The sequence below is a fragment of the Aulonocara stuartgranti genome (assembly GCF_965226115.1).
Source record: "Aulonocara stuartgranti genome assembly, chromosome: 9".
Classification (NCBI taxonomy): Eukaryota; Metazoa; Chordata; class Actinopteri; order Cichliformes; family Cichlidae; genus Aulonocara; species Aulonocara stuartgranti.
This window is the reverse complement of record NC_138960.1, coordinates 29,057,264-29,084,136: the sequence shown is the minus strand read 5'-3', so window position 1 is coordinate 29,084,136 and position 26,873 is coordinate 29,057,264. Positions and strand designations below refer to the sequence as shown.

General features: G+C 41.8%; 1 protein-coding gene across 2 annotated transcripts in view; it reads right to left on the bottom strand.

Moving 5' to 3' along the window:
* The window catches only part of tpk1 (thiamin pyrophosphokinase 1), a 90,385-nt gene that overhangs the window by 53,594 nt on the left and 9,918 nt on the right, over positions 1-26,873 (bottom strand). For both annotated transcript variants that reach the window (XM_082545901.1, XM_082545902.1), the window contains exons 3-4: positions 26,615-26,689; positions 8,893-8,962 (exon numbers count right to left, since the gene is read on the bottom strand). In XM_082545901.1, the coding sequence (XP_082402027.1) occupies positions 8,893-8,962; positions 26,615-26,689 (145 nt within the window). The remainder of the gene's footprint in view (positions 1-8,892; positions 8,963-26,614; positions 26,690-26,873) is intronic.

Genomic DNA, 26,873 nt, shown 5'->3' with positions numbered 1-26,873 from the left:
CACTTAATTACAACCAAATGTTGTATATGTTATTTTATTTTCTTGTAGCTTTCACCCTCTCGTGAATCACAACATGATAAACACTCTTCTCCCTTTTTCAGGTCCTTTTCATCACTTGAGGAGATGTGGCTCTGATTACTCCTCTCATCTATCGCATCTCCCAATCAGAGTAGAAGAGATGATGAAGAGGTGGAGGAATTGCTTTGGATGACATCATTACATGCCGTATACATAAACAACCAAAACCAAAGCGGTATGACATGCATAGCACTAGATAGACTCACAATAGCTGATGTGATCAGTACACTCTCTTACACACACACACTTGCATACAAATGTGGACACATGACAAAAAACATTTGACAACAAATCACATGACATTTTTTGGTCAAGTGTTAAAATGGAACCTCAAAAATGACTCTTTGCTTAGAAGATAGGAGGGACAGATAGTGGACGATATAGGCACGGTGCTTTTAAATATGACAACAGGTTTTTTGTATTGTTTTAATTACCTTAACCAGACTGCTAAAAGGCTATTTTTACTATGATATGATATAATATCTTATATTTGTTAAGATGCACTGCCTTGTGGCGACAGAAAAGCAACAACCTAGGAAAGGCAAGGTATACAGAAGAGCATCTCTGAACACATGTTAAACCTTGAAGTAGATGGGTGATAGCAGCAGAAGACCACACCAGGTGCCACGCCTGTCAGCTAAAAGCTAGCAGGAGGGGCACCTTACAGTTTGCATGAGCTCAAAATTGGAAACTGGAAAATAGAAGATCATAAAAATGTTGCCTGATCTGATGAGACTGTCTCTGTTGCAACATTTGGATTGCTGGGTCAGAATTTGATGTGAACAACATAAAGCATGGATCCATCCTGCCTTGTACCAAAGGCTCAGGGTGCTGGTGGTATAATGGCATGGTGGAAAATTTTCTTGGCACAGTTGGGCCTCCTAATATCAACTGAATATAGCTGAGCATCTTTTAAATACCACAACCTACCTATAAATACATTATACTACCTACAATAGTACTGATGCTGACTACGTTCATCCCTTTATGACCACATATTTGATTGGCTGCTTCCGGCAGGATAATGCACCATGTCACAAAGTTTAAATCATCATGAACTAGTTTTTTGTGTATATACCTAAGTGCATAAACAAAGATGGGTTAATGTGAAGATATAAATTATTAGTTAGTAAAGACCAGTTACATAATTCATCTTTATGTGGTCGATAACTATCTGGTTTCATAATGGGTAGTTATGCAAGCACAGGCCTTAAAAAAATCAATCAGTGTTAATAGAGTTCTTATTATCCCACTGCAGCAAAGATTCTAATTATCAAAACCTCAAAGCACGCGAGTGTGATCTTACTTGCATGTTGGTATACGTGTGTGTCTAACACGTCTACGCATGTCTATATCGACACACCGCAAACCCTCCTGTCTCGACGTGGCATGATGCTGAAAGCATACATGTGTACATCTGAAAAATTTGATTTCTTTATGTGATTCAATTGTGTCTGATCCCAAAGTTAATAAGTTAAATATCTGCAGGCTTCTAATAACCACATACCTGTCATACCCAAACCACATCTTCTAGGTTTATTAACTCTCTGTATTACTCTTAGGGCTACTAGCTGTAGTATAAAAAAGGACAGTTGTAATTTTAATTATCCTTAATTGCTACAATTCTAATACAATAAACTTAACAAAATGTAGCACACCGCATTATGTAGAAACAGAAGTGCAAAGCTCTCATATTAAAAGGCAAAGCCCAGTTCCCTGTGCTCATCAACTCGACTCAGCATATCAATTTCCAACACAGAGCAATAAACACTGGGGAGGATTTTCAATCAGTCTGTAATAGACAAACTCCATCAGGAGTGTAGCAGAATCGCAGGTGAAGACAGAGCCAGTTTTGCGTTACGAGTTATACGTAGTCCTGCTAAATAAATTGCTGGTATTTGACCCTGATTTGGTCAAAGAATACCTGAAACTCAACTAAACAGTTTCCAAATGTATGAATACAACCTACATTAAAAAAAACAGTAAAGGGACTATATAATATCAACATATTTGTCTTTTAAATCCTTTCTGATCACATCTGTATTAGAATTCAACCAACATGTGGTTTTGTCTACATCACACATGCAGGTACTTTCCTGTCAGGCACACATAAAGAATAAAAATCGTGAGGCGTCAGTGGAATGTAGAATGAAAATGAGAGAAATAAAATGAAAGGCTGTCAAAGATATCTATCCAACACTCAGGCTTATAAAAAAGTACTTCTGCTTTTGACAACTTCATTTGCTGAGGCGGACAGCATTATCTTCAACAAACCAAAATGAATAGACCTTGATATGGTGATATAACTACGCTATAAAATTCACTTTTACATACAGACTAGTCAAACAGAGACACAATAACACAAGCATATGTTCTCATATTTTATTAACATCACATACACCACTAGCTGCAAATGTTATAAACTGCTTGTGTTCAATTACCTCCATCCACATTTAGCCATACTCCTCAAGCTGTTCATCCAGCTCTTGGCATCATCCTGTCTCACAGTGTTAGATTTGATGCAGACATTATAAACAAAGTCAATTTATTTGAAAGAGGCAATTTATTTATTTATTATTTATTATTATGCAAGAAAATCCAACCATCAGTGTCAGACCTGATGGAAAGGCAAAAAACCCATGAATACCCATGAAGTTTATTTATATGAAGTCAGATGCTTAATAGTTAGTGTTAGTGCCCAAAGACAATTAACAATATCATTAACAATATTATAGTACACAATATCATAATGCAGGATGATATAACTAAAGCCTCAAATATTATAATTATTGTGATCGATATTTTAATTGCACAATCCCAATTCTAAACTGGAGGGAAAAATATTATCTCATTTTGAATTTGATGGCTGCAGCACATCTGTGGAAGGCTGGAAAAGTAAGTGGTACTAAAAAGAAACGGCTGGAGGGACACTTTGAACATTTAGCATCTAATTAGATTAATTGGCAACAGGTGAGTAACATTAAAATGCTCTTTTTATACCCAGTAGAGAGGCAGAGCTTCTTAGAAAGAAAAATCGCAGGAAAAAATAAAAAATTGTTGGTCACTGTAAAATTGTGAAGTGAATATTTCATCTACAGTACAGAATTAAAAGAATCTGGAGAAATCTCTGTGCAGTGGACAAGACCAATAATCAATAGGATAATAATATAAAAAAAAAACAGGCATAGTTATGTCCTGGAAATAACTGCATGGGCTCAGAAGTCATTGTCTGTGAATCACTGTTTGCCATGACATCTACAAGTGTAGCCTAAAGTTCTAGCTTCACTTGGAGAAAGCTCATGTAAAATGGACTGAGGCAAAGCAGAAACTGTTCTGTGATCAGATTAATAAAAATTAGTTTTCTTTCTTTTGGAAAACTGCATCCACCAGATGAAAGAGGAGAGGGACCAGGTTTTTTACAATATCAGTCCTCAGTTAAAAAAGCATGCATCTCTGATGGTATCTGGGTGCATTACTGCCTATGAAATTGGCACCATCAATGCTGAAAGGTACATATAGCAACATATACTAGATGACGTGTTTTTTGAGGCAAATTCTTGCCTGAAAAAACTTTCAGAATACGCAAATACGCAAACAACCAAACACATGACCACATACATACAGTAGATACCTGCATCTATTACAATAGCATGGCTTCATAGTAGAAAATGACCTTTTTTCCTGTTTCTCCGCCTTTGCTTTACATTGAGTTTTTTCCACTGTACTGTGAATAAAATACAGGTGTATGAGATTTGCAAATCATTGCATTCTGTTTTTATTCACATTATACACACTGTCCTAGCTTTTTGGGAATTGGGATTATAACTCATTACAGCTGTCTAAACAGCACTGCCTTATAAGTAAGTGCAGTGTTTTGTTATATATATGAATATATATTTCTTATACATAGTATGCATATATTTAAGTAGCCATAGTTTTCAGGGTTTTCCCTTAGGTAATAGAACCTGGTACCAGGTACTTTTTCAGTACCTACTTGCCCAGTGTTCCAAGTGATCCAAGCAGGTACTAAAATATGACGTTGTCAGACTGCACGCCACCAATTGGCTGGTCAGTAAGGTTACTCGATGAGTCATGAGAGCATCTCGTTTATAAAATTCAGAATTGCCATTTTTCAACCAGAGACATAGCAGCAGGTATCGCGTTGCCTTGACATCTACCTTTGTTGTAGGGTTTGTTTTACATACTAATTACATCACGGGACAACAACAATGTACATTAGGTAGTAAACCCTGTTAAGTCGTGGTGATCCATGGTGAGTTGATCCAACTAGGTACTAATACAAAAGGTTCTTTTGATTTAAGCAGAGCAGGGCTGAGCGCATAGCAGTAATCCACAACTTGTTGTTACAATAAACAAGATTATTTACATTCTCAGGAGTGGCCCCAACAGACTAAGAGACTTGGAGAGTATAATCCCAACCTAAGGTGGAGCAAGATCGAGGACAACTTAAAAACGTAACATGGACAGAGTAAAAAGCACATATGCATAAACAACACTGTCGGGAATATTTAGGAGATCTAAGCATGCTGCACTTAAATATGTAAAAGGAGAATTGGAGATGCAATACCAAGAAAAGAACAAACAGCTGACCCAAATTTCTAAGAAATTAGCAGTTGGTTAAATAGTATGATTCAGGGCGTGCACATCAGAAAGAAATGTATTTAGGTTTGAAAACAGAGTTCGAGAAATATATAAACTTCAGCTGGAAACTAGCTAATAGAAACTCAATAATGCATGATATTAGAATGTTTCTATGTCTTACATAAGCTTGGAGTGAACACTTTAAAATAAGATTGAAAAATATATATATATATATAGATGCATGCTTCATGGAGAAATCAAAAATATGCACCGTTTGCCTTCTCTCACCGAGTAGAATCATTGTCGTTTGACTCATCATGAGAGGCAGAGAGCCTTAGCCTGAAGCACCCCCTCCTCTCTACATCCCTAATGTCTACCATTAAGCCTGTTTTGACAGAAGATTACGTGGCGCCTTTCTTTTAACTGTAGGAGGCCGTCCACCCACTCTGCTCTTGTGGCAGTACAGAAGAATGTGAAGGTTGACCAGAAACATTATTCTCATTATTCTTTGATGGAAATCATAGTCACAGCCACATATGTGGAAAAAACCCTGCAAAGTCTCACTTCACTTTTTATGGTTTGACATCGTCCACATTTTGAAGAAGGCATTAATAAAATCGCATTGCTGGAAAATTTCAATTTCGAATGTCTCTTGTCTTCACTGGCAAACAAAGCAGAAAATATGGTCAAACTGAAGGACAAGAAAATCCATGAAAACCCCATTCTGCAACTCAAAGATTTACCCCCCACATCCCACCACCAGACACTAATTATGGCCAAAAGGATACTCACAATTATTTTAATCAATATTGAGATCACTACTGTTTCTCACAACCTTACCTTGATTTTAGTGACAAAACTGTTTTTAATGGACTGTCATTTGACTGCTGCTTTCACATCCATGTTGTTCTACATTCTTACTACAGCAAAATAAAATTGGTCCTCCAAATTCACCTAAATTCAGTGCATCTCTAAAAAATAAAGAAAAAGAAAAATCGCTCAGCTTTCCCATTAACCTTGTTCTACATTCCCGTTTATTAAGTCCCTCACAAAATAGAAAGTGTTTCACTTCGTACCTGCATAATTATGGATGTGAAGAAAAAATCCAGAGAAAAGTATTCAACATCTGTGAGATCCGTTTTTCCCTTCCATGTGATGTTTTGCATATTGTACAGTGGAGGTATTGCCAGTTAGAGTAAATCATTGCGTGAGGGGATAACATATCTTTGGTCGATCGGAAGTATTTGCTTTGAGAAAAAAGCTCTTTACCTTCTGCTGTTACAGACATTGGAATCGATGATTGTTGTATGCCCAACTGTGAAATGCATAAGTGGAAGAGGATGGATTGATGAATGGATGGATTTGTCTTATGATATAGTGTTACTCATCCAGGAAACATCAAGCAGCATAGTTACAGTGCACAGTTTTGACTGGCACATGCAGGCACATCATCAGGCATAGTTTTAGGGTTTCTTTTGCTTTGCATTTTAATTGGCTCAGCAGGCATTTTTTTTAATATTACTTAATAATGTTCATTTAATTGTAGGAAAACAAAATTATGATCAAGATTCAAATTCGACTGTGCAGTCCTAGTCCTATCGTTCTTCACTATGGGGGCACGAGTATGAATGTGCCCCCATAGTGAAGCAGTGCAATTTTTCTGGATTACTTGCAGGAATTTGAAGGGATTAATCGTTTTATGAGTCTGCTGATCTCCAAGTGAGAGTTTATAACACTGAACTAACAGCTTTTTTTATTTTTGAGTGCAATTTGCTCTGTATGTAAATGAATATTAAAAAAAGAAAAGAAAAGAAAAGAAATTCTGTAATGTGTTTACACATAATTTGGGGAAAGCTCAACGTGCACTCCCACGTTACTATAGACGAGCATGCCCACTGTATGTACTACATCTTTATCTTCAACTTCTCTTTGTTTTCAATACATTTCTTCTGCTTTTCTCTTCCTATTTATCTCCCTCATACCTCACACTGCTGAATCTTATTTGATTCATGGGAAAGTTGCTGCTCTTGTCTGTGTTCCAGCACCGTTATGCTCTCATAAAATTTGGCTTTGATTGATTACCTGCATTTCTTTATCCCTTCCTCCTTTTCTATCCCTCTCTGTAGTCCATTAGTTATGGTAATGTTGGGTTAAATACATCTTAACTTGCTGGTGATTGATTTACACTTCCACACCCATAAGCATCCCCTCCCTTTCTTCCCTCCTTTCCGGCACCCTCCCAGCACTGTAATGCATAACTTTTGAGGACAGATGCTGTTGGTGTTTGGAGCACTCAGGCTAAAAGGCGGGCATAGCTGACAGCTCCACTGTACAGCCTGCTGACAGAGCTCGAGCTGAGGGGTCAGATGATGAATCTGCTGTGTCACACAACTACACAGAACTAAGTGCAATGCTTCTGCCATCAAGACTCACATGGCGTATGTGACAGACACACAACATAGATCTATATATCTATATATATATAGCTTGCTTTATTTCTAAAGCAGAGCAAAAAACACACAAAAGACAGTCTTACTAGCTTATTAGAAATGATAGTTGCTGTTTGAGCATTGTCATAATATATGGTAAAATGCACTGCAGTCAACCTGCAGCATGCAGGTCTTAACTCACCATCTTTATAGTATTGATCAGATGAAACTGTCTTACTCAAAACACTTTGTTATAACACTGAACTGAAATGGCAGTTTTGTTGTTTCATATTTGCAGCAGTCATTTGTAACTATAATTTTTTAGCTATTACTGTGGCTGGAAAATAACATTTTATTGGTTTTCTGCTTACATTTGTCCTGATCATGCAACAGTGCACTGGCCATAAATTAACATTTTTAATCAATCCAATTATACTTTTACTCTTCTTTTATTTCACTCATATTTTTCTTGTTCTTAGTCTGTTTTGCAGAGTTACAGATAATACAGGTAAGCTGTTATTTTTGAAAAAATTGCTAAAATTTACAACACTACACACAGCCACTTCATTAGGTACACCTGTTCAGTTACTCATTAACGCAAATACGCAAACAACCAAACACATGTCGATATGGTCAAGTGATTCTGAACATGTATTTTAGAAAGTGCTGATTAACACATATTTCACTGCACATATCTCTGGAATGGTCTGAAAAAGAAAAAAATAATAATATAAATATGTTACCTAGATATCAACTTAAAGTAGGGACCACTTGTCACAAGATATGCAGAAGACCCTCTATGAATGCACAACACAGCTAACAATGAAGGAGATGGGCTACAGCAGCAGAAGACCTCACCTGGTATGCTTCCTGTCAGCTAAGAACAGGAAACGGAGGCTAAAACTTGTATGGGTTCACCAAAAAAGATAAACAGAACATTGAAAAAACATCTCCTGGTCTCATGAGTCTCAATTTCTGATGAAACATTCAGCTCTGAAAGCAAAAAATAATCCAAACTGGTACTAATAACGTGTAACTAATAAGGTGGCTGAAAAGTGTACAATTCATGAGCTCATGCTTTAACTCATATTTGATCGAACAAAAGTAAATAAAGATAAATAAACAATATGCCCAGCATAACTACATACTTTCAGGCAATAATATTTTAGCTTGAAAATTAAAAAAAAAAAAAGATTGATGTATTTTCTCTTTTTAAGGACTAATATAAGTTTTTCTTGTGAGGAAGTTAATGGGCCTCAAAGACATTAAAGAGATGTCTACAACTTGAAAGTTTGTTACATTGAAAGAAGAGAAAGAACATGCACGTCGACAGACAAACACACACAACATCCCATTCACACCCTTACAAAACACAGGCTCGTGCTCACATGCTGGGTGTTAATGTGAAAGCCTGAACACTTCAGGGACCCAGTGATCCCCAGATCCATCTCTGACCTGACAGCAGTCCTCCATTAGCCTCACACGCACACGCGCACACAAATGCCGCAACAGAATGCACTCCTAAAATACTCTGTCAGAAACACACATGTGGCACACATACAGGATACATCTGAGCTGGAGAGCAGGGGTAAAGTCATGCACAGAAGTCACAGAAACCAGACGTACAGCTGCTGAACCCAAAACATAGCACTTGGAGAAAAATATCTAAACAATTCCTTTGTGTAATTAAAATTCTCCAAATCATACAAGTAAGCACAAAAACAAAGGCACTTTAGAGAAAGCACATATTAACTAATGCAAATGTGACACGAGGTCGCCTCACCTGTCGCGATCCCCAGCTGTGATGTTATGAAGGTGATTAGCAGCTCCATCAGCACATGCCCTCAAGAGAGCTATAGAAAGAAAGATGCATATTTATCCAGTTTGTTTGAAATATATGGTGCATATTTCTAAAATTTCCTCTAAAGGTGAAACAAGATTCTCTTCAAACCTTGATCAACACTACATGTGTGTTCGTAAAGTCTCTTATGGATCAGTAACCTGGATACAGTCACTTCAGGATTTCTTGAGTCAATTTTTATTTTACCATATACCATAACTTTAATTTTTTTCCATACGCCTCATTACCATAATTAAGAAATGTGCCATTATGAGTGCGAAAAATAAAATAATTAAGGAGCTTGTATATTTAGATACGCTATCATTAGGAACCAGCTCACACGCGACATCTTTCCACTGTCACTTCTAATAAATGTAATTCACACTCGCTCTTTTTATCCCCGAAAAGTTTCCTTTCAAAACGTGTCAAGTGTTTTTTTTTTTTTTTCAAAAAACACATTTATACAAAAAGGGACTTATATAACATTAACAATGTGTTATTTTTAAGAAAGTACTTTGAACGCCAACATCAGCATTCCCAAGGTTTTTTGATAAATGGATTTACTTCAATCATTGCAGAGATGTACAAAGTTTGAATAAGGTCCAAATTTTTTAGAAAGAAACCACTTTCTCCCAATGAAAACATTACAAGCGGCGCATTCCACAGTGCCAGCAAAGCATTATGGTTAAAGCTATTTGACCCTTTAAAAGGGAAAGGCAGCGAAAGAGCACTTGTCTTTTTAGCTTTAAGTAACACTCAAATGATGGGATTATTTGCCATTCTTAAAATATTATTCAAGTTGCACTAAATTAGATGCAAACCATTTGCAAATGTATGCTCTCTCTCTCTCTGCTTCTATTCTATTCAAATTTAACACGCAACCTATTTTTTAAGAGCCCTTTTCTGTTTAGGGCTGCCGTGTTCACACAAGGGAAAACTTCAAAGGATCAGCCAAAGTTTTACTTTCACCTTGTTTAAAACTAACTAAAGCCTGCACCACAGAGACGGGCAACACTCGTGCATTTTTATGTCTCTAAAGCTTTCTTTTCAAGAACTGTGTCCATTCCCCCAACCCAGTACTTTTCATACGCTTGATATAACTCTGTGTTGTGTTTGGAACACGGAACCCCCCCAAAGTTTACTTCTCATTTAATGTGAACTTAGAAAAGAAGACATTAGTCTAAATAAAGTGGTATTTAGCGTTTGAATATTACTTTGCATTCCTAGGTGTTTCATTATTAACTAAATAATGCTGAAAAGATGTTTGGCTGTGGTATAAAAAAAAAAGGAAAAAAACTCACACTCCTGGGGAAAGACGCACTGATTTTCACACATCATACATGCACATACTGAGTGAACTGTGACAAGAAATACAACAGATGTGCAACAGTGTCAACTTGAAATAGGTGCTAAAACCGACTTCCATTACTTTTACATATGGCACAACTTTTAACACATCAGCAGCACCGTGGCCTCTAAAGAGATAAAAGGAGAAGAATGATTATTCTCACATTCTGAGTCTAACTCTCCTCACCCTTAGCTCTTAAAAAGCGACAACGCAGATGCATTTGCACTGATGTAAATAAGACGCTTATACTGAAGGTACTGCTTTTATTCATAACCTCCACCACCTGCTGCCGATGTTTCACGTCAAGAAATGATTGGAATGTAAATGACTCATTATCTCTGACAGAGAGCAAAGGCTGAGAAACTTTTCAAATGACAACTCCTTGAAAAACAGAAACTTTCCTTTAAGACCGGTGACAGACTGTAAAGCTATCAGTCATTATCTGTGTATAAGTGTGTGCATACACACACAGACACTGAATAATTTTCAGACTTCACACAAATTTGAGAACAGTAACTTCTGTCTGTCAGTTGTTTTTTTTGCAGCTCTGTCTATATTGCGCTCCATTTAAGCGTACAAACACATGTGGTTACAATAAATCTAAAAGCCTTACCAACAGCAGAAAAATGTTTCAAAATGATGTATTGTCATTTGTAGCAATGATTATTACATGCAATAGCGTGGCTATATTTATTTTACTTGTAGTGATCCGGTAATCTCGACACATTCTTTCTAAGTTGTAAGAAAAAGAGCTGCCAGTAGTCACTCAGTAACACTTTAGAGCCGGAGACTTCTCCTAGACAATGCTTGTTTAGATGTGCAGTACTTCCAGTACTGTCTAAAAGTCCATTTTAACTTTACATGACTTCCATCCATCCATCTTCATCCGCTTTGTCCAGGGCCGGGTCGCGGGGGCAGCAGCCTAAGCAAAGAGGCCCAGACCTCCCCTCTCCCCAGCCACCTCCTCCAGCTTATCCGGGGGAATACCAAGGCGTTCCCAGGCCTGGCGGAGCCCATCACCCACCAGGAACGAGTCCGACTTATTGCCGGCAATGCGAACCAAGCTCTTGCAACGGTTGTATAGGGATCGAATGGCCCGTAGCAATGGGCCAGACACCCCATATTCCCGCAACACCTCCCACAGGACACCCCGAGGGACACGGTCGAATGCCTTCTCCAAGTCCACAAAACACATGTAGACTGGTTGGGCAAACTCCCATGCACCCTCAAGTATCCTGGAGAGGATAAAGAGCTGGTCCAGTGTTCCGCGACCAGGACGAAAACCGCATTGTTCCTCCTGTATCCGAGGTTCGACTAACGGACGCACTCCTTTCCAGCACCCTGGCATAGACTTTCCCAGGGAGGCTGAGGAGTGTGATCCCCCTGTAGTTGGAACACACCCTCCGGTCCCCTTTCTTAAAGATGGGGACCACCACCCCGGTCTGCCAGTCCACAGGTACTGCCCCTGATCTCCACGCAACATTGCAGAGGCGTGTCAACCAGGACAGCCCTACAACGTCCAGAGCCTTCAGGAACTCGGGGCGGACCTCATCAACACCAGGGGCTCTGCCACCAAGGAGTTGTTTAACTGCCTCAGTGACCTCGCCCCCGGAAATTGGCGGGTCATTCCCCTCATCCCCAGACTCTGCTTCCTCCTCGGAAGACGTGTCAGTGGGATTAAGGAGGTCCTCGAAGTATTCCTTCCACCGCCTGACAATTTTCTCAGTCGACGTCAGCAGCGCTCCGCCAGCACTATACACAGTGCAGGTAGAGCACCGCTTTCCCCTCCTGAGACGTCTGACGGTTTGCCAGAATCTCTTCGAGGCAGTCCGAAAGTCTTTTTCCATGGCCTCTCCGAACTCCTCCCACACCCGAGTTTTTGCTTCAGCCACTGCCCGAGCCGCATTCCGCTTGGCCTGTCAATACCTGTCGGCTGCCTCCGGAGTCCCACAGGCTAACCAAGCCCGATAGGACTCCTTCTTCAGCCTGGTGGCTCCCTTCACCTCTGGTGTCCACCATTTGGTTCGGGGATTACCACCACGGCAGGCACCAACCACCTTGCGGCCGCAGCTCAATGCAGCAGCTTCGGCAATGGAGACGCTGAACATGGTCCATTCGGACTCAATGTCCCCAGTCTCCCTCGGAATGCTGTTGAAGCTCTGCCGGAGGTGTGCGTTGAAGATCTCGCGGACTGGGGCCTCTGCTAGATGTTCCCAGCACACCCTCACTACGCGTTTAGGTGCACCAGGTCTGTCCAGCGTCTTCCCCCGCCACCTGATCCAACTCACCACCAGGTGGTGATCAGTTGACAGCTCAGCCCCTCTCTTTACCCGAGTGTCCAGAACATATGGTCGCAGATCTGCTGATACGATTACAAAATCGATCATCGACCTACGGCCTAGAGCGTCCTGGTGCCACGTGCACTTATGGACACTCTTATGTTCGAACAGGGTGTTCGTTATGGCCAAACTGTGATTAGCACAGAAGTCCAATAACAGAGCACCGCTCGGGTTCAGATCAGGGAGGCCGTTCCTCCCAATCACGCCCCTCCAGGTCTCGCTGTCGTTACCCACATGAGCATTGAAGTCTCCCAGCAGGACAACAGAGTCTCCAGGTGGAGCACCCTCCAGCACCCCCCCAGGGACTCTAAGAAGGCTGGGTACTCTGAACTGCCACTCGGTGCATAAGCGCAGATGACAGTCAGGACCCGTTCCCCGACCCTAAGGCGCAGGGAACAAGCCCTCTCGTCCACCAGGAAAAACCCCAACGTACCGGCAGCAAGCCGAGGGGATATTAGGATACCCACCCCAGCCCGCCGCCTCTCACCAGGGGCAACTCCAGACTGAGACAGAGTCCAGCCCCTCTCCAGGAGACTGGTTCCAGAGCCCAAGCCATGTGTAGAGGTGAGCCCGACTATATCTAGCCGGTACCTCTCAACCTCACGCACTAACTCAGGCTCCTTCCCCACCAGAGAGGTGACATTCCATGTCCCTATTGCTAGTCTTGGCAGCCGGGGGTCAGTCCTCCAGGGCCTCCGCTCCTGGCCGCCACCCGGCACACAATGCACCCGACCCCTATGGCGCCTCCTGCGGGTGGTGGGCCTGCAGGAGGATGGGCCCATGTCTCCTCTTCGGGCTGTGCCCGGCCGGGCCCCATGGACTAAGGCCCGGCCACCAGACGCTCGCCCTCGGGCACCCTCCCCGGGCCTGGCTCCAGGGCGGGGCCCCGGTAACCCTATCCCGGGCAGGGTAAACTGTTCCCTCGGTGTGCTTTTCATAAGGGTCTTATGAATCGCTCTTTGTCTGGTCCCTCACCCAGGGCCAATTTGCCATGGGAGACCCTACCAGGGGGCAAAAGCCCCCAGACAACATAGCCCCTGGGATCCCTGTGACACACAAACCCCTCCACCACAATAAGGTAGCGATTCAAGGAGGGGCTTTACATGACTTTAAAATGCAAATAGAAAATCTTATAAAAGATTGTTTTTACAACCTCCTGCCTGACTTAAAATAAGGACAGTTTACAGCGATGAGTTAAAAAAAAAAAGCAATCTCATAAAATAATAATAATTGAGCAGTGGTGTAACAGCACAAAACCAAAAGCTATGTATTTGTTAAGCAAGCAAGAAACTACCTGTTCTTAACAAGTGTTAGCATGACTCTGCTCAATAGGCGACCAATTAATTTGTTATATTTACAGTTTATTTCGAGTAAATGGGTTAAGAATTAACATTTTGCTGCAAATACAATGATTTCTTGGTGAATGATCATCTTGCAAGAGGTGTTTGCAGACACACAGACAGTGATTTGGTGTATTATAGTGAGAATTTTTGCATGTTAAATGTCAACTGTTACGGTCCTTTTCTTGTGTTGCAGGTCTGCCTCATGAGCCACAGCTGAGGTGTGTTCCAGCTCGTCAGCCACGGCATATAGTCTGCCATCCTAAACTGCCACAGCCCTGCCACTTTCCCCATTTTTGCCAGAGCTGTGAGCTGTAGTGTTTTGGGCAGCGGGCCTTAGTGCGTATGGGTGTGAGAACTTAAACTCTGTGAACTTTGGTTTTCTTTCTTTTATTGTAAGCAAAGGTGTGCCCTTATTGTGTTAATTAGTTCATCCTTGTGGAAGCAGGTAGGGGTTCTCTGCCATTTTTGTTTCAACTGTTTTCTCCTGTTTCTGGTTAGACAGGGAGCTCAGCCATTGTATTTTGTTTTGGTTAGTGAGTACTTTGTTGTTTTGTTTGTTGTTTTGGCCTTGGAGACCCTGAAGAAAAGAGCTTCCCTGTGTTCATTTTTACTGTAGTAGTTTTGGGCAATAAATCACGTTTAAATGACATCTATTCTCCAGTAGTTCATGTGTTCTCTTTCACTTTGTGTTACCCCTCACTCCAGTCAACACTTCGTTTTTAAGTGGGGCGTAACATCAACTGATGTAGAGGCCTGAAATATATTCCTCCATAGCTTTGCCAGTGGTCAGAAAATTGCTTGAGAAGCATTTATTTGGTCAGACAGTCAGCTGACACGTGCCTGATAATCCCCATTTAAAGACATTTTATACATGATACGGTGTGGCCATGCTGAAGTAAACTGAATTAGCATCAGCCCTTAGGACCAGGTTGGACCAAATGCCTGTGACTCACTGGCTAATTTTCTATGGTTACTTGTATTTTTTTCCCTCTAAATTGTCACTGTGAAGGCCTTTGATTCATTTCTGCATGTCAAATACTCAGAAAGTGAGTTCTCCCATTTTAACACTGCTATTCTTGACACAAATCCTTTAGAGTCAGAAATGTGCATACAACAGATTTCTCAATGTCCCATTTGTCTTCATCACAGTAAATGGCTCAAGTGGGTAAACCGAACTTGAGAAAGATTATCTCTCCATCTGTACTCTATCCGCAGGCAGTAAAATCTAATTACTGTTATTCTGTTGTTTGAAGAAGACCACAAATACAACAATTAACTCATCTTCTCCTTCACATCAGGGCATTTGAGCCTAACAAGCTCATTCACATACATACAAACACAGCAGCATAAAGGTTTTGGGAACCCAGAATTTATGTCACTGTTAAACTGATGTCCAAAAGGCATGATGTTAAATATTAAATATTACTTTCTACATTATTATTTTTATTTTGTATAATTTCAAAGGAAAGAGTGAAGGAGTGCTATGCTAAAGTTCGGGCAGAGTTCAAGCTTTCATAACTTTTACCAAGGCACCTTTATTACTCTGTTAAGGCTATGGCTTAACAGAGTGTCCTTTTACCTTGTTCAAAAGCTAAAAGGACATAGGATGCAAATTTCAAAGTTATACATAGTGCTTAGACCTTGTCCTATCAATCAGCAGTCATGGGTTCCTCTAAGCAGCTGCCTAGCATTCTGAAAATAATTGATGCCCATAGAGAACAGACGAAAAATGGTTTTGGGGTAGCCACTTGCTCATTTAATAATCCAGTTAAGAAATAGAAATTAACAAGTATGTGGAGGTCATGCGGTGAGGGGACCTCAGGCAGGAGGTAGTGGGACACGCCCACACAGGCACCCTCAGGAGAGAGAGAGGCCCTGCTAGGGCCGTAACACCCCCTCCCATAAATGCAAACCCATGGTTTGTCAAATTACCATAACCAAAAATGAGTCCATAACTGTTTCATGACGAATATTGCAGGCTTTCCACCTACCAAACCCCATAACAACGGTTAGGCATTTCCTGCGGAAACTGCCAATCCCATCTCAGTGGGTTCACAACATTGTCAGAGAGTGGCCCCAGACCCTCGAAACAGTGTCCCATGGGATAGCCAGGGCTTCGAACCTTCACGTGTGGAGAACCCAGCAGGCAGCTAGCAGGCTTCACTGAAACACAGACATGACTGTTAGCAAGGGGTGCAGGTCTGAATGGTGGTTTTAAACATGAACCGGAGAAAGGGTCAACCAGCGGCAGCTCAGGGTTAGTTGGCCTCGTACACTGATTACGGGGTGCTACTGAGCAACTGTGCTCCAGGTTTAGCCTTTTAGTAGGCCTGGCAGGCTTGTCAGTTTGAGAGCCACGACTGACTTTACTCAAAACAGGCCCCTTTCGTGTTGAGTGGGCTTTCTGTTTGAGTGCCAGTCTGACACAATTGGCAACCACATGGCCAGGCTTGTGACAGAAAAAACACAGTTTGGGCCTAGGTCTTAACACCATAACTGCATTTTCCATCTTAGCTGGCCCACTTTTACCTGTCCAGGCTGCGCTATAGTGCAGAGGGATATCCTGTCCTACCGCACTTGCTGTATGAGTCAGCTTAAACTCATCTGCCAGGGTGGCAGCTTGCTGTAGAGTTGTAACCCTCTGTTCACTTAAATAAAGGGCCACAGACTTAGGAACAGAGTTTTTAAAATCCTCCACCAGCATAAGCTCACGTATGGACCCCACATCATTAACCTGGCTTGCCGCACACCACCTATCAAAGAGCCTCGCCTTCTCCCTGACGAAGTCAAGATAGGACTGTCCCTGCACCACAATACACAGCTCACTAGCTGGAAACCACAATACACCGCTCACTAGCTGGAAACCACAATACACAGCTCACTAGCTGGAAACCACCGCAAACACTCAGCTCACTAGCTGTACCCACACAAAATGGCACTCTGGCCCAGAGCTCACCCTGCTCTGGGCTTAAATACCTTAATTGCTGATGGGAGTCAGCTGTACAGGAGGGAAAGGTGGCACCTCAGGCAGGAGGTAGTGGGACACGCCCACACAGGCACCCTCAGGAGAGAGAGAGGCCCTGCTAGGGCCGTAACACTTTACATGTGTGTGTTCCTTCTTTTTCCCTTCAGGCTCAGAGGGAACATGTTCTGCCCGGTGGTGTAGGGTCCTAATTACTCCAAGTTTGTGTTCCAGAGGGTGATGGGAGTCAAAGAGGAGAAACTGGTCTGTGTGTGTGGGCTTCCGGTAAACTTCAATGTTGAGGTTGCCATTCTCTTCAATGTGCACAGCGCAGTCCAGGAAAGGCAAACAGTTGTCCTTTGTGTCTTCCCTGGTGAACTTGATGTTTTTATCCACGGCGTTAATGTGCGCAATTAAGGATTCCACTTGTGTTTTGATTTTGACCCAGGTGTCGTCTACATATCTGTACCAGTGGCTGGGTACTCTCCCTTTGAAAGAGCCAAGAGCCTTCCCTTTCCACTTCTTCCATGTAAAGGTTGGCTACAATAGGTGACACGGGGGAGCCCATGGCGCAGCCATGTTTTTGTCTGTAGAAGCCCTCGTTGTATTTGAAATATGTAGTGGTGAGGCAGAGGTCTAACAGTGTGCAAATCTGATCGGGTGTGAAGTCTGTCCTGTCTTCCAAGGAGCTGTCTTCTTGTAGTCGTTTTCTGACAGTCTCCACTGCCTCCGTGGTGGGTATGCAAGTGAAGAGAGACTACATCAAAGGACACCATGGTTTCATCTGGATCCAGGGTAAGTTTCTGGACCTTATCAGTGAAGTTGGTGGAGTTCTTGATGTAATGTGGGGTGTTTCCCACAAGAGGTGCCAGGATGGTAGCAAGGTGTTTCGAAATGTTGTAAGTGGCTGAGTTTATGTTACTGACAATGGGTCTGAGTGGGACACCTTCTTTGTCGATCTTAGGAAGTCCGTAAATGCACGGTATGGCATTCCCTGGGTAAAGCCGGTGATATGTGAGGCGGTCAATGATTTTGTCCTTTTCAAGGTCTTGAAGGCAAGCTATAGCTTTCTTCTTGTAGCTGCTTGTGGGGTCTCGCTTCGTATGTATTGTTGTCACTGAGGAGAGTAGTGATCTTTGTGGTAATCCGTTATGCTCAGGACCACGGCGCACCTTCCCTTATCAGCTGGTAAAATAGTGATGTTGTGGTCTTTTTGTAAGGGAAGCGACGGCCTTCTTTTCTTGTAATGCGAGGTTAGACGGCGAAACTTTTGCACTGGAGAGGGTGGCTGAGACTTTCATCCTGATTTGCTCTGCTTCTGTCAGTGATAATTTATTAATCTGTATGGCGGTTTCTGTGGCTGTGATGAGGTCCACTATAGGAAACTGTTGTGAAGAAATGGCAAAATTGAGTCCTTTGGCTAATACTCTCTTTTCAGGTTCAGTGAGATTCCGGTCTGAAAGGTTCTTCACCCATTTTTACTGACTGTCCTCAGGTGTGTGTTCTTCTCCGAGTTGTGTAGGTTCAGACCAAGGAGTGAGTGTTCACATTTTGGACAGAGAGGACAGATGGTTTGAAAGAGGAGTGAAAGAAGCCATTTATGTCCAGTGTGAGCGACCATCTTTAAACAGAGTTGGTGGTTTACGACACCAACTGTCTGCCATCTATAATCCAGTTTTGAGAACCCTTCCCAGACCCCTTAACACCCACTCACATACTGGGCCACCTGACCTCAGGAAATCACATGATAGGGAGGGGCCAGGTTTCACAATGAGCTCACCCTGGCTGATTGTGACCCACACCCATTTTTACACCTTGGCTCATGTGATTAGGTAGAGGATCATCAGGGGGTCCTTTGTCCCTCTTTGGGGGGAAACTCCCACTGGGTTTAAATCTGGGACTCTCCACCATTTGACCCTTAGAACTGAAGCTTCCTTGATGAGAGGTGAAACGTCTTCAAGCAACTTAAACAAGTCCAGACGCTTTTCTTTCCAAGCTCCCTAGACTACGATGACCTGGATGACTGAGAACCTTCACAGACATATGGATAAATTCATCCATCATCCTTTGAGCTTGTGTTTAGTCCAGTCAGTGGCACAGGAAAGAATTTATTGGCAGAGCGAAGAATGGATTCATTCAAAATCAGCAAATTTTGTAATCAAACTTCATATTGTCTAAAAATGCTGAAAAAAGGATGAAGAGGATGGCTTCTATAACAGGAAAATCATCCTCTAAAGCCCTCCAATCGACTATCTAAAGTATAGCGACTCTTTAGGTAAGACATGACTGAAAGTCTGTGGATAGACATCCAAAAAGCAGGGCATCCGGGGAACAAGCATGACACACAACTAGAAGCCCTTTGTAGTGAATAATAATAGAAAATCCTTCAAAAAGGAATCAAAAGACTCTTATCTCTACAAAAAGTGCTTACAAGCTTACCAAAAAGGAAGTTATTGTATACTCGCAATGTGCTGTGAAAAAACGTTTGCCTTAAGGTTTGTTTGTCTTGTTTTTTTGTTTTTTTTTGGGGGGGGGGGGGGGGGGGGGTGTCTTTGTATTTTTTTTTTCAAACTGTGAAAGCCAGAAATAAAAAAAAATATGGAGAAAAAAATAAGAACAATTAAAATATTAAAGAATTCAATTTGGAAATCAGGCCACCTTTGACTCGCTCAGACTCACAGTAAGAAAAATGCTAGGGACCCAAACGTCTGGATGCCACTGTAGATCTCTCATCATTCCTGATGGCAATATGATGTGAGCTGAGTGGGGACAGCAGAAGAAATGAAGAGGAGATGACCTTGTAAATAAACTACTGACTCTAATCCCTCCCTGCAGGCTTCCAAGCCATCCTGACTTGTCATTCACTCTGCACTTCCACACACACGTAACTAAACCTGTAATTTTACTAGGTTTTTGACAAACTGTGATGCTGCTTTAGGTATGATGTGGAAACACCCACATACGCTCATGTGTGACTGTGCTATAAATGTATATTTATATATTGTTATATTGTACATACAGCAAGCCTGTATTGATGGGTTTTTGCTAGGAAGATTAATACCTGTCAGGTTGGGACTTTAGCTCTGTACAGGAGAGGGCAAACGGTCACGACGAGTGGTGAAAAGATTATTATCCTTATTATGATGCCTCGACAACCTCACTTCATCTATCATACCACCTCCCCCCTCCATATTTCACCATGTCCTCAGATCCAGCACGCACCCCACACCTTTCCTCAAATATGATTGATTCCCTGCACAACCATCTCATTTTCTATAACTCAACTCTGATACTTCTTACACTACTCTAGCCTTCCCTTTATTACTCTAGGTGGTAAATTTTCAAATCTTTTTATGCCCATCCGTCTTTGAAAGTCTTGTTGGAATATTTGGAGCTCCAACCTTGCTAATGGCTTCTCTCTTTGAATTCTCCACATACCTATTAGCTCCATCTGATGTGTTCATAAATGCTTCTTACTGGCAAGGCTGATATTCCTGATGGGTGATGTTTGCAACCTTCAACTTTAGCAAGCTGCTCAATGTCATCAAATGATTGATTGATGCACTTGTAGCCAACTCAGGTCAGTTTTGTTTTGCAGACAGGGTCACCTTCACTGAATCACCTTGATTTGCTAAACTGCTTATTTGTGTTGCTGTTCAATGAGCAAGTGAGGGATCTCAAAGCAAGTAAATGCGTGACTGAGTGAATGAGTGAGCGGGTGACTGATGATGAGTGAAAGGTTGGGTTGGTGAGATAAGCAGGTTGATCTCACTTCACAACATTACACTTGGCACCAGTAAATGAGTTTCCCCTTTGATCAGCTTTGCGCTCTTGTAGCCTCCATTGCCGCTGTGCTCCCTGCTGCTCTACCTCTCCCACAGGTAATGAGGGGTGGGGGGGCCCAGGGGCACCAGATCAGAGGACCTGAAAGTGTGTACATGTTTGTGAGATACACCAGATGTTTGTGTATGTAAGGGTGGAGACTTGGCTATGATGCCTCTAGGTGAACAACCATTTGGAGAGTGGCTCACACTCAGACACGCTCATGCACACGCAGGCATCTGCTTAGCCAAAAACAAAATTAAAAATGCATCGCACATCAAGCATGGGAATGATAAACTTGCCACAACTGTGTTTACCATTGAACCATGAGAGATCTGAGAAACGCCACTCACACACAATCATCATCTTGTCAAAACTTCTTGAAGTCCCAGTGTGCACTGCTGCCAAGACCAAAACTGATCAAAACTCCTTTTGTGTTCAAGAGAGCCTCACAATTTGACATCAAAACCACAGCATTGGTTTTGGCACTTCAGAAAGCACCCAAAATCACTTTTTTCATCAAAGTAACATTGTCTTAGCACAACCAAATGCACAAATCATTGCATGACACAATCAAGCCGCATCATGTTTTCAGCTGCTGCCAAATGGTGCACTTGCTCTGTTTGATGATTTTTATGATTCTTGCGCCCGTCATACAGCAGAGAATTGAACGTGATAACTAACAAAATTGTCACCTTGCAGCTGTGTGCCCCACCAGGTGAGGCTGCAGTTTAAACACATGTCAGTCAGTCTAATGACTTACATAGTCAAGACCCTGAACCTACCTATTAGATGGACACCAAAGATTAGTGTCAGCATGTTCTCCTAGGTTACAGGAAAACAGAGTGCAGTGAAGATGCGGTCATTGCTATGCTTTTAATCCCTCTATTTGTGTTACATTTTCAAGTAATTAAAAATCTCTGGCCATCAAAATGTAATCAGAAGTGTGAAGAAAATTCTCTCAAGACATTCAACAGATTAATGAAAATTTAATGGGATAGACAGCTTTTTGGGTATATATGCACTCATATGTATATTTTTTCTTTATACAATTATATAGAACTATAGACATATACAAATATTGTTTCTAATGTTGTTTTGTTATGCATTTACCTAATCATCTTATCTTCTCCCTCAAGACCCCCACCCACCCAAAAAAAAAAGAAACAAAAAGAAAAGAAAAGCAATCTTCATCATGTTGGGTAGCAGGCAGGTTTTGGTGTGAAATCTCATCAGGAAGATTGGTTTGTCTTGTGTTATTAAACACTTTTCACAGGTTCTCTTATGCAAAAGCAAAAATCAAGCGAGCAACATATTTCTTACTATACAGCTGCTGTGCGATGGATAAAGCGGAGGTGCCTCTTGGGTTTTTGCTAAGTTGATAAGAATATCAAAGCCACGTTCATTAAAATTCCACCTGAAGTGGTTTCAATCACACGTTTGCCTTCAAAGTTATTTTGTTTACTAACATTCCTCCATGACTGCGTAAGTTTGCTAATTACATTATTTCATATATTAGCGTACAGTTTTATTGTATTTTCAGGTGATCATCAAAACTGAGGGAAAACCAGTGATCCAGCTCAAATAAATGAGAATTTTAAAGTTATTCTAGTTCAGAGCGGTGCTGTTTTTGATCAGTGATTAAAAAGAAAAATAAATAAACAAAGCTATAGGATGTAGGTTATCATGACACTGCCTGGTTTATATATTTAATACATCACAGTCAGCTAGCATAACTCTATGCATCAATGCATCTAATAAACAACACCTTAGGGAGTCTGAAGCTCTACTTTTGTTCAAAAATCTATTTTTAATCTTTTAACGACTAGTCTTACACACATATTTTCTGAGTTTCTTTTTGTTTTATACTCTGATAAAGTGACTCAGACTATTCATGGAGTCCTCGCATGTCCCCTAGTTACCACAAGGAAGTGGCTGGAATCTAAGAGATTTCCTTGGTCCATAAACTACCAGCAAACTTGTGACCAGCAGGTTGCTGATGTGAAAGTGACTGAGCACAATTCTACTCATCTTCAACAACAACGATCAAAATGCCCTTGGCCATAACTGCTTTTCTGAGTGTGCTAAAGTGGAGCCATTCAGTGAGCTTGTACTGTGCAACTACTCTGTGTTTGAATAGGATTGTACAGCCCATTCTGCATTAAATTTTCTGCCCTTTTCACAGAAGTTTGAGTTATTTGCAAATATTATATGTGTAAGCAAGATTTTCACAGGAGTGAGAAAACCTTTAGGGTGATATAGAATGGCAGTTCCCTAAATGAATGGCCTTTTAGAATTTCACATTTGACAATGCTCTGTACTCATACTAACATCTTGTCATTGATGAAAAACACCACAGGATTCACGTACTCACATTGCAGGCCTAGTGATAGACTGGCGACCAGTCCAGGGTGTACCTGCCTTTCACCCATTTCTTTGTAATTTACAGTCTGGACTGTACAGACAAATAACCAGACCTTACTTGCCTTTTAATAAGCATATATATCCTACAGGGTAAGGCTCTGACTTTGTGTGCACGCATGCACCAAGCAACACTTCAGAGTATCTAGCCTACTTGGAATCTCCAAGTGGTATCCTGGTCTTTGGTTATGAGTATATACACTCAACAAAAATGTAAACGCAACACCTTTGTTACTGCTCCCATTCCCCATGGGATGGACGTAGAGACCTAAAATTCATTCCAGATACACAATATAACCATCCCTCCCAAACAGTGGTCACAAATCAGTCCAAATGTGTGGTAGTGGGCACATCTGCTATATTGAGATAATCCATCCCACCTCACAGGTGTGCCACATCAGGATGCTGATCTGACATCATGAGTAGTGCACAGGTGTACCTCAGACTGCCCACAACAAAAGGCCACCCTGGAATGTGCAGTTTTTTGCGCTATTGGGGGTCTGGGGACCCAGAACCGGTCAGTATCTGGTGTGACCACCATTTGCCTCATGCAGTGCAACACATCGTCGCATGGAGTCTATCAAATTGTCAATTGTGGCCTGTGGAATGTTGGTCCACTCCACTTCAATGGCTGTGCGAGGTTGTTGGATATTCGTGGGAACTGGTACACGCTGTCGTATACGCCGGTCAAGCACATCCCGAACATGCTCAATGGATGACATGTCCGGTGAGTATGCTGGCCATGCAAGAACTGGGACATTCTCAGCTGCCATCTGCCCTGAACAATGTGAACCATGATTCATCCGTGAAGCGCACACCTCTCCAACGTGCCAGACGCCATCGAATGTGAGCATTTGCCCACACAAGTCTGTTACGGCGACGAGCTGGAGTCAGGTCAAGACCCCGATGAGGACGACGGGCATGCAGTTGAGCGTCCCTGAGTTTCTGACAGTTTGTGCAGAAATTGTTTGGTTGTGCAAACCAATTGTTCCAGCAGCTGTCTGGGTGGCTGGTCTCAGACGATCTTGGAGGTGAACCTGCTGGATGTGGAGGTCCTGGGCTGGTGTGGTTACACGAGGTCTGCGGTTGTGAGGCCGGTTGGATGTGCTGCCATATTCTCTGAAACGCCTGTGGAGACGGCTTATGGTTGAGAAATGAACATTCAATGCACGGGCGACAGATCTGGTTGACATTCCTGCTGTCAGCATGCCAGTTGCACGCTCCCTCATTGCTTGTGGCATCTGTGGCATTTTGCTGTGAGACAAAACTGCACATTCCAGGGTGGCCTTTTGTTGTGGGCAGTCTGAGGTACACCTGTGCACTACTCATGATGTCAGATCAGCATCCTGATGTGGCACACCTGTGAGGTGGGATGGATTATCTCAATATAGCAGATGTGCCCACTACCACACATTTGGACTGATTTGTGACCACTGTTTGGGAGGGATGGTTATATTGTGTATCTGGAATGAATTTTAGGTCTCTACGTCCATCCCATGGGGAATGGGAGCAGTAACAAAGGTGTTGCGTTTATATTTTTGTTGAGTGTAATTGAGAAATACTTATTTATTCCTCTGCTGACTTTGCATGTTTGCTCACTTCCAAAGACACAATCTCTAATTTTTATTGTATTTTAATTTTAATGGAGACATATGGAATATCAATCGAGAATCCAGGGGAAAAAATACATTACATATAAGTTATACATTGATTTTTTATGAAAAAAGCATTTTATCCTCAAGAAAAACAAGACTTAGTACTTGGTGGAAAAGCCTTTGTTGGCAAACAGATATGAGATGTTTCTTGCAGTTGGTCACTGTCTCAATCTCACGATGGATTTAGGCACTTTGCAGAATTTCTCTAAATCTTTTAGGTTTCTTGGCTGCTGCTTGGCAATTTGAAGATCCTGGTATCTCCACAGGTTTTCTATAGGACTGATGTCTCGAGACTGGCTAGGCCACTCTATGATCTAATTGCACTTCTTCTTTAGTCACTCCTTTGCTGGCTTGGCAACAAAGGAATTGCTTTTGGGTCATTGTAAAGCTTGATTTAGACTTCTAAGGGAAATATACATCCAGACTTGCATAGTAACGAGAAACTCCTGCCATCCCTACACTGCAATCTTCCACCCCATTCAAGACAAGGTATCCGTTGACCTGACATGTAGTTACATTTTATCGCAGGTGCACTTCAGGTTACGTAGAAGGTTGGAGCATGCAGTTAAAATGGGATTCCGGTTATGCTGTAAATTACAACATTCATTTTCTGGCTGAGGAAAAGATGTTTTTATCCATTGGTCACTCGATCCAATTAAGCCAAAAGCCCAGATGCATAGTGTTTCCTCCTCCATGCTTGACTTTGGGGATGGTGCTCTTTGGGTCATACTTGGCATTTCTAGTGCTCCAAAGGCTTCTTGAGCAGGGGGGACTTGCAGGCACTGTAAGTTTCAATCCATTAGCATAGTGTATCATCAGTAATGTTCTTGGTGACTCTGGTCCCAACTGCTTTCAGGTCATTAACAAGCTTGGCCTGTGTAGTTTTGGGCTGATCCACCACCTTTCTCTTAAATCAACCTCACTTGATCAAACCTCATGCAAGATCCTGCATGGAGCGCCAGACAAACATCCATGCCAGAATCCAAGGCACTATCAAACCAGCCACCAAATGTGAGGGCTCCACCAGACCAAGCTAGACACCTTCACAAGGTTAGGCAGGTGTTGTGGCTGATGTGCATATGTTCTTGTTTGATCACAGGTATTTAAGAAATGACAGCCATTGTATTACTTAGCGATAGTGAGCATAATAGTCTTCAGCTCAACTAAGTTTTGCACTAAAGTCTGTATTGCTTTTCTGCTCTCAAGTTACCCTCTGTGTGTCTGAAGAGCACAGCCCCACTCTCATGCAAACAGACAGTGACAAAGAGAGGAGAGAACGGAACAGAAAAGCAGTCAGACACAAATCAACACTCACAACTGGGTTACAAGTGACATCCCTTGCCTGTATCCATGCTCCTTACTATCAGACATAATTACTGCCAGAAATTCCATTACTGAAATTAACAATAGTTTAATTTATTTTTGAATAATTTACTGTCCACCAGTTCATTCATAATGGAAATGCCCTTTTTAAAAAGCAAATTTTGTTTTGATTGTAATAACTGTTTAACTAATTCAGCTAAAGAAGTAATCAAAAAAATAAATAAAATGGTACCAATGCAGAAAGCAGAAAGGAAAAGGAAAAGGCAGAGAGTGGGGAAGGAACACTTTCAGTGACATGGCAGAGTGAAGGCTACACAGACTAGAGAGCACAGTATGACAAAAAACAACTGGGGAATACATGTTCGGTGCAAATCAATGCAAATGTGATATAAGTGCTGTAAAAGGGGCTTGTCTGTTGTCTGATCTATATTTGTGATGTGTGAGAAATGTACCTTTACTCCAGAGGATATGTAGGTGGTCCTTATCCAGCGGCTGGTTCAGTATGATCAGACAGATCCTCTGTTTGCCTGAAAAGAACAGACACAAGGAAAAGGGGAAATGTGTAAATAATAAACAATCAGATAGAAAACACAGACGACTGATGGAGCATAATCAGTAACACGTAGCAAAATGGCAACGCTAGAACATGTCATTACTTGCATGTTCAAATTAATACCTTTAAATCCAGACTGGAGAATACTGTTTGTGTTA